Source organism: Equus asinus, chromosome 20, assembly GCF_041296235.1.
Source record: "Equus asinus isolate D_3611 breed Donkey chromosome 20, EquAss-T2T_v2, whole genome shotgun sequence".
In the NCBI taxonomy this organism is placed as follows: Eukaryota; Metazoa; Chordata; class Mammalia; order Perissodactyla; family Equidae; genus Equus; species Equus asinus.
The window spans coordinates 16,679,266-16,692,820 of record NC_091809.1 but is presented as its reverse complement, the minus strand read 5'-3'; the positions used below and the strand labels follow the sequence as shown (position 1 = coordinate 16,692,820).

General features: G+C 51.9%; 1 protein-coding gene and 1 long non-coding RNA gene across 5 annotated transcripts in view; one reads left to right on the top strand and one right to left on the bottom strand.

Moving 5' to 3' along the window:
- The first annotated feature begins 3,613 nt into the window (after positions 1–3,613).
- INSR (insulin receptor) overlaps positions 3,614–13,555 on the top strand; it is a 124,296-nt gene continuing 114,354 nt past the window's right edge. For 3 of the 4 annotated variants that reach the window (XM_044753125.2, XM_014862015.3, XM_044753123.2), the window contains exon 1: positions 3,637–4,183. In XM_044753125.2, the coding sequence (XP_044609060.1) occupies positions 4,084–4,183 (100 nt within the window). In that variant the 5' untranslated portion in view covers positions 3,637–4,083. Of the gene's footprint in view, positions 4,184–13,555 lie in introns of all 4 variants that reach the window. The other variant, XM_044753124.2, reaches the window with a different exon arrangement.
- LOC139041278 (uncharacterized) lies at positions 5,778–7,958 on the bottom strand. Its single transcript, XR_011496119.1, has 3 exons — positions 7,665–7,958; positions 6,582–6,794; positions 5,778–6,268 (listed from the first exon to the last, which is right to left on the bottom strand). It is a non-coding gene; the product is annotated as an uncharacterized lncRNA (long non-coding RNA).

The following is a 13,555-nucleotide window of genomic DNA, read 5'->3' as shown; positions in this document are numbered from 1 at the left end:
GGAGATGCTATGCGTCTTCTCTCCTTGGGTCCATGAACACAGTGAGCTCCATGGCTAGACTTCCCAGCATTGAACCATCTTTGCACTCCTGATCCGAATTCCACTCGGTCCTGCTGTTGGTGTTGTGTCTTTTTCATCTTCTGCCTGGTTCTGTTAGTAAATTCTGGATGCTTGGTTTTTGCACTATTATTCACAAGTGAAATCAGTCTGTAGTTTTTTTCCCTATTCTTAAATGTAATGTATTAAAACGGTTTCCATGACAACACAGGAGTCGGCATTTCAATTTGATTTCCTGCTTTAATGAAATGGAAAACAGCCAGTTTGAGGGAGATTGTGCCAAAGAGACCTGCAAAAAGGAGACCCCTATGGGATGGTGGTGGGGTCTCCCCAAGCTGTCCTTGATAGGCGAGAAAAGTCGAGTATTTGCTGCCTATATTCACGAACCACAAAACCATCTCTCTCTTTAGATCATGCATTTGAAGTACGATGTTTTAAAATGTCAGACCAGAGACAATCTAAGAAAAACAAAGCAAAACAAAAAGCCCCAAATAGTTTTTCACAAATTTTTAAACTTTTAATATTGACATAATGTCAGATTCCTGGAAAAGCTGCATGAATAGTCTAAGGATTCCCTATGTTCACACTCTTTACCACATTTACCAATTTTGTCACACTTTAATCACATCTGCTTTGTCCTCTCCCTTTCTGTCTCATTTTTTTTCCTGAAACATTTGAGAGTAAGTTGGAGACCTAATGTCTTTTCCCCCTACATCCTTCATTCAGTGTGAATTTCCTGAAACCAGAGACATTCTCTTACATGACCTCGGGACAGTGATCAAAATTAATATTGATACAATACTGTTAACGAATTGACAGACCTAATTGTCCCAGTAATGTCTTTCACAACAAAAGAAAATCCGGGAGCAAGTTTGCTCATTGAATTAAGGTGCCAGGTTCCTCTTCTCTGAAGCTACTATTTTTTCCTTTCTTTTACTAGTGACAAGTATCTTGCAGAGAGGTGCTTGGAAATCACGGAAACATCCTGTAGTTCCTCCAACGGCCAACAGTTAGATTTAGCATTCATTCATTGTTCTTGCCTGAATCAATTATTTTGGAGATTGGCAAAGGGTGATTTTCAACTTCCATTCCAACGATTTTAATGAAAGGCAGAGGTTGACTTTCAATTTTTAGATGCTTGGGTGTTTGTTTTGGAGAGGGTGATTAACAAAAGAATGAGTGGTTTTGGCAGGTGGTGGCGTCTTCATTTTCTCCCAGCGAGTCACAACTGAAATGATTCTTTTGACTTTATAGCCAACAGGGAAGTCCTGCGTCCTGAAGGATTTCCAGAGGATGGGGTGTCCCGTTTCATGCCTTTTCAGCACACACTGCCTGCTGGAATGTGGTGGCCTTTAGAACTCCTGTGGGTCAGAGGGAAGCCCACAGGTTTGCACAAGAAGGAAGGAGAATAATATTTATCGAATCCACAATTCTTTTTTGTTTTTAAGATTTTATTTTTTTTCCTTTTTCTCCCCAAAGCCCCCCGGTACATAGTAGTATATGCTTCGTTGTGGGTCCTTCTTGTTGTGGCATGTGGGATGCTGCCTCAGCGTGGTTTAATGAGCAGTGCCATGTCCGCGCCCAGGATGCGAACCAACGAAACACTGGGCCGCCTGCAGCGGAGCGTGCAAACCCAACCACTTGGCCACGGGGCCAGCCCCTCCACAATTCTTGATACCCTAAGATTGCAGCTACCTTCTCTTTGGACTCCCTGGGCTCATTCTTACCCCATCATAGATGCTGAGATATTATTGGAAATAAAATCTGATTATCTTAACCCTTTAATGTAAACTTTCTAGCAGCTCCCACTGCTTTTAGGATCAAGGTGATGGCAGTGGGGGGAACCCCATGGTATAGCCAAGGTTCTACTTCTCCTAGTTCTGCCTTTGAGTTCAGCCTCCTCTCTTCCCTTTCTGTGCTCCAGCTACAGCGCCTGGTTCAGTTGCCAGAACACCTGCCTGTCCTCCTCGGGGCCTTTGCACATGCTGTTCTCTGTACCTGGAACACGGATGCTCCCCATCACTGGCTCCTCCTTATTTTCAGATTTCAGTTCCAAATCACTTCCTCAGAGGGTCCTTCCTTATCCCCCAGACCCCACCTTATAACACGGATGATTGTTTAATTAATGGCCCTCTCCCCTGCTAGACTGTGAGGTCGACAAGGAAATGGACTGTGTTTATTTTGCTCGCTGTAAACCCCTACTACTTATTGCATGTTGATTCTTCCATTCAACAAATATTTATTACGCAACGGGTATGTCAGGTACCCGGTGTGAAATAGCAAACAAGACTGACAACATTTCCCCGGGGAGGGACGAAGAGACACACACAAAAAATAAGTGAGAATTTCAAGTGGAGATACTGGGGGTGATATAAATCTCAGGGAAGGGAACAAAGAAAGGAATGGATGGTTGTGGTCACGGAAGGCTCACAGGAGCAGAGAGGTGGAGCCAGGCGCTGGAAGGACAGGGGGAGGGGACGGCCTGGGTAAAAGCCAGAGGCAGAAAGAGTTTTGGCGTCTTGGAGAAACAGCGGGCCCAGCTCCTCAGAATGAATGCCTTCCGCCTAGAATTGTGTTGAGGGCTTTCTCGTGCTTTATTTTCCGTGCAAGTGCCCAAATCTGACATGCAGGCATTGTTACATCCATTATACAGGTGAGGCCAGCCCCAGAGAGTGAAGTCACCCATCCGAGGCTACACAGGAAGTGTGAGGGGTGGGGAAGCCAGATTCCCACTGCCACTCCGGCTTCCTGTACTTAAAGCCCTTCCCCGCTTCACTAAGGTGGGCTGACCACCGTCGTGCCCTATTCTTGAACGACGTTTGCTAGACATTGAGACGCACATGGACTTTGGGTCTGCGTATTGAAAATCGGGTGTGTCCACCTGGGCGGTATCCGGGGTCTCCAGCGCCTGGTTTGCCCTTTTGCGAGGTTCCGCACGTTCTCCCAAGTATCATTTCTCCAAGTGGAACCCCATGCAGCGCCGAGGGGCCCCGGCCACCGAGCGCACCGAGCGCACGGGGCGCGCGTGCACGTGGCTGTCCCCAGGGGCCCGGCGCTGGGCGGGGGCGCACTCGGGGTGGGACATCGGGGGCGCCCGCGCTCTAGGACAAGACTCACTGGGACGAGGGGGAGGCGAGTGCAACATTTAAGGGAATACCAAAAAAACCGAGTGACCAAGATTGATAATATTTTCATGTAATATTTTTTAAAAAGCAAACTGAATTCCCCGAAGTCCACGAGGGACAAAATAGGAAACTGTTAAAGACGGGATCCGTCTCGCTGGCTCCGGCATCTGGGGCGCCCCCAGGCTCTGGGACCGGAGACGCGGGGCTGTCTGGGGCGCTCGGGCCGGGCGGGGATCTGGGGCGCCCCTCGGCTAGGGCGCGCCCGGGGCCTCCAGCGCGGGGCCCAGAATAGGGAGGCCGGCGGACGGGGCGGGGCGGTGCCTCCCTCTGCGCGGCCTCCCTCTACCCCTCCCGGGCCTCTCCCGGGCGCCGAGTCCCTTCCGAGTCCGGATCCGCGCCGCCTTTTCCCGCGGCCCGCACGGGGCCCAGCTGACGGCCGCGTTGTTTACGGGCCGAGCAGCCCTCGCTCCCGCCGCCCGCCCGCCACCCGCCAGCCCAGGTGCCCGCCCGCCCGTCCGCGCGTCCGTCTGTCTGCGCGTCCGTTTGTCCGCGCGTCCGCAGATCGCGGCACAGACGCGCTCGGGGCCGAGAGCCGTGAAGCCAGGGCGCAGCGCGGGGCTCCGGGCCCTGAGATCGCGGGACGGGACCCGGGCCGCAGTGGCTCGGGGTCGGGGCCGCCTCCGCCGGGCCGCGCCGCCGGATTTGTAGCGGCCGAGGCCGTGCGCCCCTCCCGGGGCTGATTCCAGGAGGCTCCCGGGCGGGGGCTGTGATCCGAGGGCCGCGGGCTTGGAAGAAAAGGACGCGCGGCCCCCAGCGCCTCTCGGGCTGCCGCCTCGGAGCATGACCCCCGCGGGCCGGCGCCGCGCGCTCTGATCCGTCGGGACCCCGCGCTCCCGCAGCCATGGGCGCAGGGGGCCGACGGGGGGCGGCGGCCGCGCCGCTCCTGGTGGCCGTGGCCGCGCTGCTGGTGGGCGCCGCGGGCCACCTGTACCCCGGAGAGGGTGAGTCTGGGGGTCCGGGAGTGGGCGGGGAGTAGCGCGGTGGGGAGGGGACCTCTCGCCAAAATGGAGCCCCCGCTGTGGACTGAGAGCCCTCCCGGGTGGCGAGGCGGGTGGCCGGGGCGGTCACTCCGGTCCCGCGGGGGGCGGGAAGCCGCTGACCTTGGTCTTTGCCCGCCTGGGCTCGCGGCTCCGCGCCCCGAGTGCCGGCCCCGAGCTGGAGAAACCTTGCGCCAGTGTCCGCCCTGCTGCGGGGCGCATTCCCGGAGTGCGCCTCGGACCCGTGCCTGGCCCTCTCCCAGCCCAGGTCGCTCCGGAGAGGGGACACGCGTCCTCTCTGGGTCGCCTCCGAGAAGTGGGGTCACGGAGTCCGGGCGGCCTCGGAGAGGCAAGTGCGCGGGGCACACACGGTTTGAAGTCAGAGTCGAGAGTGACAGACTGGGGGGTCCCTTGGGCTCCCTTGGCGGTAGAATCCTTCCACCCTCTTTCTGGGATCTAGGCCCGTGGCTACCTCGGACCTCAGGTCCGTGTTTACACTTTGGGGTTCTGTTTCCAGATGTCCGGAGGCAAACTCTGGCGCCTTGACAATAGCACGGTCATAGTAGCAGAAATAGTGGAGGTTTTGAAAATCAGGATTATTGTAGTGGGTGTCAGCAAATGCCACGGGCTGATCCATCCCATCTCTCTGGACCCTCAGAGTGGTCCCCAAAGGCTGAAAAAAAAAATACTGTTGTTTGCCCATTTCAGAAAGGAGTAAATTGAGACTCAGTGAGGACGTAACTTGCTTGCCCCAAAGTCAGTGCCAGAGGGAGAACTCGAGCCTCCCTGTGGTGCCCGCCCCAGCCTCTGGACTGCTGCAGGGTGTCTGGCGTCTCCTTGCTAACGGCCCCCCTTCAGCTCTGCCCTCCGTGAAGGGATCTTTACCTGTCAGCCCCAGGAGGTCTCTAACCTTGGTTAGCCTCTCATGGCCCCTAACCCCATGGGCTTCCCTCCTGGGTGTCCCTGTGCTGGCAGCAGACGGAGGCCCACCCCGACCCCAGCATCCTTCTTGGACCTGACAACAGGCCCTTCTGGTTGTGGGACGAAGATCGTTTAAGAGAAGACGGCTAGAGTTTCCCACCGTGGTGTCTGAGGCTCGGCTTTAAAAATATCTGTTGGGTTACTTCTTCAGATTTCTCCATAAAAGGAAATCAGTCGTGATGAGGAAGGGGTTGGGGGGGAGAGGAAGAGGCTCCTGGGTCCCCCGACGGTGAGTGAGGTGCGTGAGAAAGCACACATGCACCCAGGAGTTGACAAACCGGGTTTGCTGAGCACCTCTGCCAATTACGCAACGTCTCGATGCCCCTGTGTGCCTGAGGTCCAGTGGGCGCTCCATGAAGGAAGGGTGACAATTGGTCTAGGATCTTGTTAAGAAAATCCAAGACGAGTTGTTAGAGCTACGCCAGGCTTTGTGGATGTGTGTGTGTGTGTGTTTGTCTGCACATACACGCATGTGTATGTGTGGTTCCCTGCTCCTCTGTTCCTTGTAGCTTTGGTAATTAATCGTGGATTTGTGCCTGGGCTTCCACGAATGAGCAGATGGATTTACCACTTCGTTACATGTTAACAGTTTCCCCAAGGGCAGAAGCTTCTGTTTATTTCATTCTCTGTGACTTTTCCAGAGCTTAGAACAGTGCCTGGCACATAGTAGGCATTTGCTAAATATTTCATGGTTTTTTATATTTTAAAAAATTTTATGTATTTATTAGTGAGGAAGATTCGCTCTGAGCTAACATCCGTTGCCAATCTTCCTCCTTTTCCTTTTTTTTTTTTTTGCTTGAGAAAGATTAGCCCTGAGCTAACATCTGTGCCAATCTTCCCCTATTTTTTCGTTTGTGTGGGAGGCCTCCACAGCATGGCTGATGAGTGGAGTAGGTCCACGCCTGGGATCCGAACCTGCGAACTCGGGCTGCAGAAGCAAAGCACGTGGAACTTTAACCACTTGGCCATGGGGGCCAGCCTCCTAAATATCTCTTCTTGATTCAACTCTTTTCCTTCGTGTTCTCACCGGTTCTCCAAGCCACGGCTCCTTTATTCTTCAAATAATACCTAAGTAACAACAATAAAAGCAAACGTTTGGCGGGAGCCGTTCCATACGCCTTGCATGTATGATCTCCGTTAATTCTCACCACAAGCCTGTGACTTGACGAGGTTACAGAGCCAGCAGGCGGCAGAGCTAGGGTCAGAACCCCAGCTTGCAGAGTGCTGGGTTCTTAATAAAAGATTGTTCACTGGGGTCTCAGCCTCCCCATCCCTCCCTTGCGGTAACTGTTAACAAAATCCCACCAAATAAATGAGATGTGAGGCCCCTCAGAGGCTGGGGGGGGGGGGCGAGAAACTTTACAAATTGTTAATCCCTTACATCAGCTGAGACTGCATTTTGGCTGGGGTGCGCGGTGGAGGCAGATCAGCGTGATTTTTCGGGAATGAAGGGCTTTTTCTCCGAGATGTCGAATGGATGCGCCACTTCATTCTCTGGTGGCGTCTCTGTTGCTTTGCTGAAGAAGGTAATGGCTTCCCCCTTCAATTCTCCTCGGATTGGCTGCCTCTGACCTGAGATCACTCGGGCCGGGGGCTAGGGGGCGGTGCATTGCAAAGTCAGAGAATGTAGGCAATGTGGGATTAATTAAAAAGAAAACCCACAGAACTTGGGGGGGGGGGCGAGTCCAATGAGTTGAATAATTGAGGTATGAGACGCTCGCTTTGGGATCCCCCCTCATTTCTCAGATCCCCCTCATTTCTCAGATCCCCTTATTTCTGGAGGGTGAGGGTTAGGGTTAGCACGAGGGTGACGATTCTGGAGGGTGGCACGAGATGTTTCTCTTGCGTGTTCTCTTGTGCGCTCTGGGACCCTTGGACCAGAACTTTCAGCTGCTCAGTCACCTCCCTGGGGTTACTCCTAACCTTTGCTTCTCTCTTGGAGACTTGCCCTTCATCCCTGCCCAACTCGCTCATAGAGGTCATCGGGGTGAGCCCACTGGGGTCCCCACCTCATCCCATTCCATTGCTGACTTCCATTCTTAATTTGGTTGGAGCAGGACCTCTCAACCTCAGTGCTCTTGACATTTGGGGCTGGATAGTTCTTGGTTGTGGGGGGCTGTCCTGTGTATTATAAGATGGTGGGCAGCGTCCCTGGTCTCTCCTGACTCCATGCCAGTAGCCCCTCCCCTCTGCATGTCATGACAACCCACAGTGTCTCCAGACATTGCCAGCTATCCCCAGTTGAAAACCACTGCATGCGGGGACATAACTTTCCTTGTCTGGGACACCTCCCCAGCTGGATCCCTGCTCTCTCCCCTCTGTTTGTTCAGGCATCCCCATGCATCCAGGAACCTTTCTCTTTCCAGCCTAAAAACACTCAATACTCTCTCGGACCCCATTACGCACCACCCACCTCCAGCCTCCCACTACCGAGCATCCCCCGGTCGGTCCTCACCACCCTCACCTTTCAGCCACTCCTCTGCCCATAGCATCTGGCTCGTGTCTCCATCACTTCGCTGATGGCTGTAGCGAAGGTGATCCCTCACGTCTCAGCTGGGTTCCTACAGCCTCACCCCAGCTGGCCTTTCTGGGTTTGCCACTGCCCTCTTCCTCCGACTGGAAGGCGCAGTCTCCTGGCCAGGTTTCGCTGTGCCTGGCTTCCTCCCGGTCCCGTCTCTCGCCTCCCTCTGTTCCCTTCCTGGGTTGAGATGTTAGCTCTGTCTTCCTAGAGTACTGTTCCCTACTCTGACCCTCTCTCAGCCCACTTTTTTATTTACACGTGGTCAAACTCCTTCATCTAGAACAGGGGTCGGCCAACCACAGCCGCAGGGCCAAACGCTGCCCGCCCACGCCGGTTTTTGTAAATAAAGTTTTATTGGCAGCAGCTATACTTGTTGTGTCTGCATCGTCTATGGCTGTTTCTGTCCTCTAACGTTGGAGTTGAATAGTTGTGATCGCTTGGCCCCCAAAATATTCACACTTTGGCCCTTTCCAGAGAAAGTTTGCCGACTCCTGACTTAGAACAAACTTCTTGAGGATCATGACAACATGCCTGATGGCTTACGTGGTCCCTGGTACGATGTGAATGAATCAAGTTAAATGAAACACCCAGGGGTATTGCGTTTTCCCCTTTACAGAGAAAGCCGCCTTAAGGAAATTTCTACCACTTGCTGTGCTGAATATGTGGGTTCTGATGGTGAGAAAATAACAGTGATGTTCCGTCATAAACTATGTGTGTGATCTGAGGATTTATTCATTTAAACAATCATCTTGACACTGAATGAGGACTCTTTGCCGTCAGTCCTGTCTCTAGAACCTAAAAGAAAGTGGCGTCTGCTAGGAGATTTTCTCTCCAGACCCCCTTGCGTTAATTTCTATTAAGAATACATCAGAGATGGCTTGGTTTATATTTTGTGATTGGACTTTATTTGTGTCTTTTTAAATTAAGATAACAAGTAATGCATTTTCATTGCAAAAACATTTACAAAAATATAGAGAGGAAGAAACACATTTCTCCTGCAACAGTTTGCCCCTAAAACCATTTCGTTTGTATCCTGGGACGTGACTGTGCTATCAGCTTGTCTTTTTAAAAAATTTTTATTTTGGGGGCCGGCCCAGTGGCGCAGCAGTTAAGTTTGCCTGTTCCTCTTCGGCAGCCCAGGGTTCGCGGGTTCGGATCCCGGGTTCGGACGTGACACCGCTTGGCAAGCCATGCTGTGGCAGGTGTCCCACATAGAAAGTAGAGGAAGATGGGCACGGATGTTAGCTCAGGGCCAGTCTTCCTCAGCAAAAAGAGGACTATTGGCAGCAGATGTTAGCTCAGGGCTAATCTTCCTCAAAAAAAAAAAAAAATTAAAAAACCAGACAGTGAAACTAACTTTTTTGGTGCATAGTTTTATGAATTTTACCCATGCATAGAGTCGTGTGGCTATCCCCACAATTAGGGTGCAGAACAGTGCCGTGACTGCCCAAGCTCCGTCGGGGTACCCCTTTACTGTTACACTATCCCCTCCCCTGCTCCCTGGCAACACCGATCTGCTCAGCATTCCTAGTTTTCTCTCTAGGCTTTAAAAAATATCTTATAATCGGATTAATATTCTTAAAATTGAAATTTTTAATTTAAGCAGTCATACGATTCTCATTATCCATGGATTCCGTATTTGTGAAGTCGCCTAGTCGCTAAAATTTATTTGTGACTCCAAAATCAGTACTCTGAGCAGTTTTGCAGTCTCTCCGGGACACATGCAGAGCAGCAAAGAATTCGAATCTCACAACCGGCATGTTCCCAGCTGAGGTCAGACGTGGCTGGGCTCTCCCTTCTTGTTTCAGCTCGTGTCATGTGGATTCCACAGTCCTCAAGGAGGAAAACAAGTGTCCTTTTCTACGACATATCGAGAGCCATGTTTTCTGCCTTTCTGTGCTTTTTGTCGGTGATTTTGCTGCCTAAAATGGCCCCCACCCTTAGTGCTGAAAGGCTGTCTGGTTAAGCACAAGAATAATGCCAAGGAGGCTGCAAGGTGCCTTATGGAGAAAATAAGTGCGTTAGATAAACTTCGCTCAGCCACGAGCTGGGCTTAGCGCTGTTGGCCGTGACTTCCAGTTAATGAATCAACAATGTATCTTACATAAAGTATCCCGAGACAGAAACATACATGAGACAAGGTTATGTATTGATCAAGGGGTGAAAATATTCTAGCCAGAGGGTAGCAGAAATCTAACCATGTATTGCCTCTAGGGACAATGTTGCAGTATTTGCGAATTCAGTGTTTGAGGACTTAACTACCGCAAACACCGGGCCTCAGCTGCCGGTGGTTTCCTATCACCGTGGTTTAAAAGTGGCAAATTGGGTTTGCCAAGGCCCGTGCAGAATCCTTTGGAATGCATTGGCCCTGTTTGTCCTCTTTTCATCTGTGCACAAGTCCTTGGTTACCCCTTGTAAAGCTCGTGAGATGACACCAACCCCCTGGCTCGTGTTTCAAGGAGGGGTGTCTTGTGTTCTGCTGACCCCGGGGTCTGGGGTGGGGAGTGGTGCCCCAGTGGCTTTCGGGATTTCAGAACCATATTTTGTTTCAAGCAGAGCAAGATTTGCTTTTCTGTATTGCCAAATGCAGACTGGACATGAGTTCCAGTTGGAGGTCGAGGCAGATTGGTGAGGATTAAAAACCCCACTCTGGGTTTTTCTTCCAATTCCGTCAGGGTGTGGTGTCACATCACAGTTTATGGAGAAGCCTCTGCCTTCTGTTCAGGACTAGGAGCCTGTCACCAGGAGATTCTTGCCTCCTACGCCTTTGTGGAAATGCGGAAAACACAGGTACTTTCCAAAACCTGCTTTTGTCAACAGTGCAGAAAAAATGGTTGGACCCAAAAGAATAAAGAGAGTAGGGCTACAGTTGTTTTCTGATGGTCTTTCCGTGATTTCTTGTTGCCAACGTGTTTTCAAAGATCTTTCCTGTTTCCTTGCAGAAGATCAGAAAAGGGATGAATTCTAAGTGAGGTGTTCTTTCCTAATTATATCCAGTTGCATTGTGTCGAAGTTGTATGCTGCTTTTTTCTTTTTACAAGATGCCTTTCGGTCTTGCAAGACCCCTCTTGGTTTTTTTTTTTTTACTGTGTCTTCTGCGGCAGTATCTGTCTCTGTGTATAAATGAGGAGTTGGACTCCCGAGATGGCACGGAAGCCGCTTATGATCCTGTGATTTCGTGTGCCATGTCCTGAGGATTACAAACTGTGGAATTGACCGGAGGAACTAGCCTGGAGGTTCCAGAGCTTTCTGACAGGCTTATGGAAGGTGTTGGTGTCTGAGTGGCTGTGGGTCTTTGGTCCTCTCTCTGGTCCCCTGTCCTTAAATATTGGGTTCTCCAGAACCTTCCGCCTCCCATCCTTTTCTCCTCCCAGTTGCCCTGACTCTTCCGGGTTATATCACCTATTGTCACACTTCCACCAGCATCCGCCCCTCTTCTTAAGCTCCAGCCCCCCGTCTTCCCAGCACCCACTGGACCCACATCCGGGAGCATCTCAGAATCCTCACAGACTCCACGGGCCCCAAACTGAGCCAGCTGTCTTCCCCACCCCAAACTGGTCCTATCTCAGTTTCTCCAGGTTCGCTAACAGCGGCCCCTTACTTCTCCTCCTCTCCTCCGCCTCCCTGGGGACCAAGTCCCAATGTTGCTAATTCCCTAGTGTCCCTGTGGCCTTGCCCCTCTTCTCGCACCCACCTCCCGGATCAGCTGCCCCCGGCCACCCCGTATATACAGTGGTTCCAGCATGCCCCCATCAGCACCTTCTCTGCTCCGTTGCCCGGTGGGTTTTTCTACTTCCTGCTTTGGTGCTCCTGTGGCTGCCAGCTAAGTCCTTTGCCCCGGCACCTGAGCCTGGCCGCAGCTGTGTGCAATCTCACTGCCCCAAGCTCATGGCTGCCGTTCCTAGGGGTTCTCTGTTCTTCATGCCTCTGCGTTTTTGCATGCGCTTCCTGCGCCCCCAGAATGCTTTCCCCCCGTTTTGCCCATGGACGCCGGCTTCCTCCTCACGGAACCACGTCAGAGGCTTCCTTCCTGCCCTCTCTGGCTTCATCATCCATGCCTTCTCCTTCCCATTGGGTATATCCATCTGGGTGCCCAGAGACCTTGGTGTGTCCATTGGAGACGTGTTCTAGTGGCACGTTGGCTCCGTGGATAAATGAAACCGTGCTCCGAGTGTGGGTCGGAGAAGGGCTTGATACACGTTTGTGCAAAGCAGGAAGCGAAGTCTCACCCGGAGGGAGCAGGTCCTGGAGGGGATGGGATGGCTTGAAGCTAGGAGCAGAAAGTTTGCCTGGAGAAGAACTTCTGTGGACTCGATTGCAACCCCCCCCCCCCCCCCCCCCCCCCCCCCCCGCCAATTGGTCTGTTGAAACCCTAGCCCCCAAGGTGGCTGTATTTGGAGATAGAGCTTTTAGGATGTAATTAAGGCTAAACGAGGTCATCGGAGTAAAGCCCTTATCCAATAGGATTGGGGGCCTTATAAGAAGAGGGAGAGAGAGAGAGACCTCTCACCAAGGAATGACCATGTGAAGACACAGTGAGGAGGTGGTTGTCTGCAAGCCGGGAGGAGAGCCCTCACCAGAAACCGACCACGTGGCTACCTTGATCTTGGACTTGCAGCCTCCGGAACTGTGAAAAATCAATGTCCCTTGTATAAGCCACCCAGCCTATGGCATTTTGTTGTGATGGCCCCAACTGACTAAGACAACTGAGGTCAGAATTGGCTCTGAAACATGCCAGCTAGGGACCCAGGTGGATAAAACGAGTGTGGGTCTAGCTTTCTTTGAAATTCCTTAGGGCCGGTCCACCTTGCTTACGGGGTTCCTTCTAGTAACAAGCAACAGCCCCAAAGAAGGCATCTGATTGCGTTGATCCTGGGGCAGAGTGCTTAGTGGAATGAGGCGGGCAGAAGCCTGGGGCTGGCAGGGGCCCTGCTGGAGAGGTGGGCCAGGTTGGGTAGGTGGTATGTCTGTCCTACTTGAGTCCCCTTTACATCCTTGGGTGACCTTGTTTAAAGTGCACATTCTCAGCCCCCTGGGTGAGTCGTTAAGTTTGTGTGCTCCACTTCGGTGGCTTGGGGTTCACCCGTTCGGATCCTGGGTGTGGACCTACACATCGCTCGCCAAGCTGTGCTGTGGCAGCATCCCACATAGAAGAACTAGAAGGACCTACAACTAGAATATACAACTACGTACTGGGGCTTTGGGGAGAAAAGGTAAGAAAAAAAAAAAAAGAGGACAAATGGCAACAGATGTTAGCTCAGGGCCAATCTTCCTCACCAAAAATAAATGAATAAATAAAAATGAAATAAAGTAAAAGGAAATAAAATGCAGATTCTAGGGTCTAGATCCTGGAGATATTGAATCAATTGGTCTAAAGCCAGGCGTTGGAATCTGCATTTTAAACCTCCCCCCCGCCCCCCGTGATTCTGATGCTGGTGGTCCACAGACCACGCTTTGAGAACCCATGTGTCATGGCTTAGGGCTCAGGTGCTGGTGTCCTAGGGAACTGTGTGTGATAGGCTGAATTATGTCCCCACAAAATTCGTATGTTGAAGTCCTAACCCCTAGCACCTCAGAATGTGGCTATCTTTGGAGAAAGGGTCTTTAAATTGGTAATTAAATTAAAATGAGGTCATTAGGGTGGGCCCTGATCCAAGGTGACTGGTGTCTTTATGAGAAGAGGAGGTTCGGATACAGAGCTGTGCGAGCATGGAGGGAAGACCGTGTGAGGACACAGGGAGAAGATGGCCCATCTAGAAGCCAAAGACGGAAGCAACCCTGCCACCACCTTAATCTTGGACTTCTAGCCTCCAGAACAGGGAGAAATTACAGGT